Below are 4354 nucleotides of genomic sequence, written 5' to 3'. Positions count from 1 at the left end.
TACATTTTGTTTTATGTAATAGACTTAAAAAAGCTTTATCTATTCCAAAGACCTCTATATGACTCTAGGACAGAATAGATTCTTATAATATTCCTAAGAGAAAACATAAATATTTAATATAGAAATCCAAGCTGATAATAGCTGCCTTAACAGATTAAAACAATAAGAATTACAAATAAGATATAAGCGAGACCCTGATAAACGTAATATTTTATCAACAGTTCAGTGTGTTAGTAAGAGTCATGTAATATTTCATACGTTATTTGAAACAGTAGAGAATTTCTGATAAAAAATGACGAGTGTATCAGCCAAATATATAAAATTTATCCAGACTGGCTTGGACCTTAATGAAGTGGAAAGTGCTACTGAAGAGCTTGAAAATGGTAAGAATATTTTCCATCTAGCCAATAAATGATTAAAAAAATTTTTTTTTTAGAAAACTCTGGCAGCTTCCTTGGTCTAATAAAAAAAATATGTATTCATGAGAAAACTGGCGTTGAACATAGGTTAGTACTAAAAATAGCCCCTCGAGACCCGGCCATAAGGGTGGCAAGACCAATCGCCTTAGCTTTTAATAGAGAATATGAAATTTACAGTAAAATCCTGCCAGAACTGGAAAATTTCCAAGTGAACCAATAAACCTAGTTAAATTAAATAATATTTTAAAAATATATATTGCAGACTCTACATAAAATATCAGCTCCATTTACTGGATATGCTCGATTTTATGGAGGCTCTATTCAAGAAGGAGATGAAACGATTCTAATGGAAGATCTTAGCTTTAAAGGGTTCAAATGTCATAACGAATATGATGGTATGAACTTTAAGCATATGAGTCTAATGTTTGAGGAATATGCAAAGTTACATGCTGCTTCCTTAGCTTTAGGGTGGGTAAGAATATTTTCACAAAAGTTTATCACGTTAAACATTGAATTTAATTTAAGATACAAAGATCCTGGTAAGTTTAAAGAACTCACAGCCAGTTTAGAGCAAAACATTTTTCAAATAAGAGAAGCCAAGAACCCCGAGCGTTACAATCTTCTACGACAAACAGTGACAGAAATGGGAAAAAGAGCTATAAAGAGCAACAAACAGGCCGAAAGAGCTCATAAGAAGTTTACCGAATTATTTCCAGATTTCTGGAAAAATTATACGGGGAATCCTGAGAAGGAGATTCTTGTGATAAGTCATGGAGATTGTCATCCAAATAATATGTTATTTGCATATAAAAATGTAAGTATAAGATTTGCAGATAGTACCAATCAGTATTTAGAACATTTTAGGAAGTCAATGTGGATCCTAAGAAAATTTGTTTCATAGATTGGCAACTTTCTTCCAAAGAAACTCCGATTCACGATCTGAGTTTTGCTCTATGTGGTTGCGCCTCTAAGGAAGCTCTTAGTCGTATTGATGATCTTTTTGGAATATACCATAAAACTTTAGCACAAAATTTGAGGGAATTTGGGTGTAATCCTGAAAAAGTAAGTAAATAAATACGTACTATTGCCCTTAAAAATATTATCTCAAATAGAGATAGGAATATAGGAAATGGTAATTTTTACTCTTTTTAAACAAAACGTTTTCGTTTTTAACTTACTGTCTGGATCATCTGGAAATTATGTTTTTTTTTAATTGTACACGAAAATACTAAGACGTGAGACTTAGAAGGGAGAAGAAAGGGATACTGATATGAAATTTGCATTGGGTGTCAGTTTGGTCACAATCGAGTTGCATGACCTATAAGTTTTTGTCTAATGTGTTTAGTGATGCTATAACGAAAGTGGTGTGTGTACACAAAAGTATTAAGAAGTACGGGTTGCATATAAACTGATTGCATTCTAAACTGAAGAAGTTTTTCTGACAAATATACTAACGTCCTCTCGCTTGACAACGGATACTGTTGTAACTAAAATAAAATATCAGCTCCATTTAAATTTTTTTTAACTTGACTATTTAACGTGCCTAATTCGACCAATTAAAATGGTAGAAAGGCGTGACCTAAATAAGGCGGGAAAATCAAATTACCTTTAATGAGTACTCTCATAATTTTATTATTTAATCGCAATAACTATGATTAATTAAAAAGGTTGCTGATAGAAAATAAAACATTTTTAATTAGGTGCATCAGAAATTGATCAGATAAAATTAAACTTATCTTATATATCTAATCGAGTTAATGTGCTGCAATATTCAGTTAACAATAGTGTAATAGTATTAATATATTGTGAATCTTTAAGTGAATCAAACGAATTATCAATTAAATGGCAAGCCTTAACAGTGTAAATTCCCTCAGCTTTTAAATCTTCTAAGGAACAGAAGGTTTCTATGGCAGTTTTTTAGTAAACGTGGTATATCAAAGATGGCAATAATCCATTGTCCATTTACAATAAAGTAACATGGAGTAGGTTTGCTGTCAATAAACTACTACTACTCTTAGAGCTGCTCTATTGGAACCAGCTTGGTAGCAAATTGTTGTACAAACTTTTAGACCAATTGACTGTAGATCCTCAATATAGTTAACAGTCAATGTTTTTAGAGCCTCTATTTTAATGATGATTATGTAGACGTTACTTTAGGCTTATTGTGAACGTGCGAGTGAAAACCAAGAAAATTATGAAGAATGATAAATTATTTTTATTAAAACGTACAAAATAATCAAAAAATCAAATACATTCTTACAATATTTATCTGCTGAAATAGGTAAATGTTAATTATAAAATAAAATTATAAATATAAACATAAACATAACATAAACTTATGTATTGTCTGTAATTTTAGATATTCAGTTATGAAGATTTCCACGAGCACTGGAAAAGGCATTTCCTCTATGGACTATACAGAGGCCAGATGACGTTAAAGTTGATCCTGATGAGTCCAAGACAAAAACAAGAAGCCGCAAAATTCCCATCAATATTGGACATATTAGCAAACGATTCCCTATCAAATCCCACCTTTACTCAACGAATGCAGGATCTTTTTGAAATCCTTGGAGAACGTTGGCTGAAACACTAAATCAGAATAAAAATAAAAATTAGTGTTTGTAGTCTTATTTGCATGTCCCACTTAAAAAAAAAACCTTTAAAGCAAAAACCAGGGGGTTAAAGTCCACACATGAAACTGTTGTTATAGGAAGCGGGAATATCTGAAACTAATTTGCCATCAATATATGCAAACGTCCCAAATATACGTAAGATAGCTCCGGAAGTTCATAAAAGACTGCAAAAGTTAAATTATACAGTTAAATTATTAATATTTAAGAAATTTAAAGGAAAGATATTTAAAGAGCAGAAAATTTCCAATAAAAAACTCTTATCTTCTGGAATTCTGTGTTCATTATTTATAATTTATTCTTTTATTGTAATTTTCATTTAAAAATAAAAATGGTGCTTCGAGCGGCGTCATAACTCGATCACGGCAAGTTTCAAATTTTTATGTAGGTATTAATAATAAATTTTAAAATTCGAAAAAAGTATTAAAAAAAAACTTTGACAATAAATTCAATGTAATAATAATAATAATAATAATAATAATAATAATAATAATAAATATTTTTTATTTGCAAACTCAACATAACTACATAAAAAAAAAGAAAGAAATACACATTTATTATTTTATGCAAATAAAAGGCCGACAAATTCAGAATTCTGCCAAGGCAGATTCTGGTCTTTAACATTGTGGCCAAAACTTAAAAAAGCTAACTAGAAAAAAAATGTAGAAACGCTTGTAACAGACTAAGTTTAATTATACACACCTACCCAAAAAATTTAGTTGAGTCTTATGTCTTGGACTATGAATTGTGTTTCTTCTTAAGCCCAAATGGTGAACATCATTTCTAAAAGTAATCTTAAGGTATAGGTAAGGTGGACTACGATATTTAAGAATTTTATAAAAAAAAGCAAGTGAATGAGCAACCCTACGATTTTGCATATTTAACCACCCCAGCTCGGAAAGTCTATGGGAAACGCGATTATGTCTGCGTATGCCAAAAATTAGGCGAATACATGAGTTCTGAAGCTTTTGCAATCGGCATTATAGTCTAGGCACCAACCGTAAACAACATCGCAATAATTGCATTGTGACAGCACTAAAGAGTCACACAACATTTTTTTAATATCTTCACTTAGATAATGCCTATGCAAGTAAATTAATTTTAAAGTAAAATACCCTTTTTTTAGAACATTAGAAACGTGTTGATGAAATCGCAAATCACTATCCACTATTAAGCCCAAACTTTTGCAATTATCTACAACAGGAATATTAGCATCACCCCTCTTAATATTAATAGTGTTGCTGTTTAAAATATGGTTAATTTTATGCTTATTACCAATAAACATTACAGATGACTTAGAAGGAT

The 4354-nt window shown here is 30.6% G+C and overlaps 1 protein-coding gene across 1 annotated transcript; it reads left to right on the top strand.

Annotated features, from left to right (window-relative positions):
* The first annotated feature begins 216 nt into the window (after positions 1-216).
* LOC126735213 (uncharacterized) lies at positions 217-3035 on the top strand. Its single transcript, XM_050439165.1, has 6 exons — positions 217-383; positions 437-627; positions 682-887; positions 945-1233; positions 1284-1481; positions 2779-3035. Exons 1-6 carry the CDS (start codon positions 293-295, stop codon positions 3010-3012), a joined length of 1209 nt encoding a protein of 402 aa, XP_050295122.1. The 5' UTR covers positions 217-292; the 3' UTR covers positions 3013-3035.
* The last annotated feature ends 1319 nt before the right edge of the window (positions 3036-4354 follow it).

The sequence above is a fragment of the Anthonomus grandis genome, chromosome 4, assembly GCF_022605725.1.
Source record: "Anthonomus grandis grandis chromosome 4, icAntGran1.3, whole genome shotgun sequence".
NCBI lineage: Eukaryota > Metazoa > Arthropoda > Insecta > Coleoptera > Curculionidae > Anthonomus > Anthonomus grandis.
The sequence above is the reverse complement of the archived record's forward strand: the minus strand, read 5'-3'. Positions and strand labels throughout refer to the sequence as shown.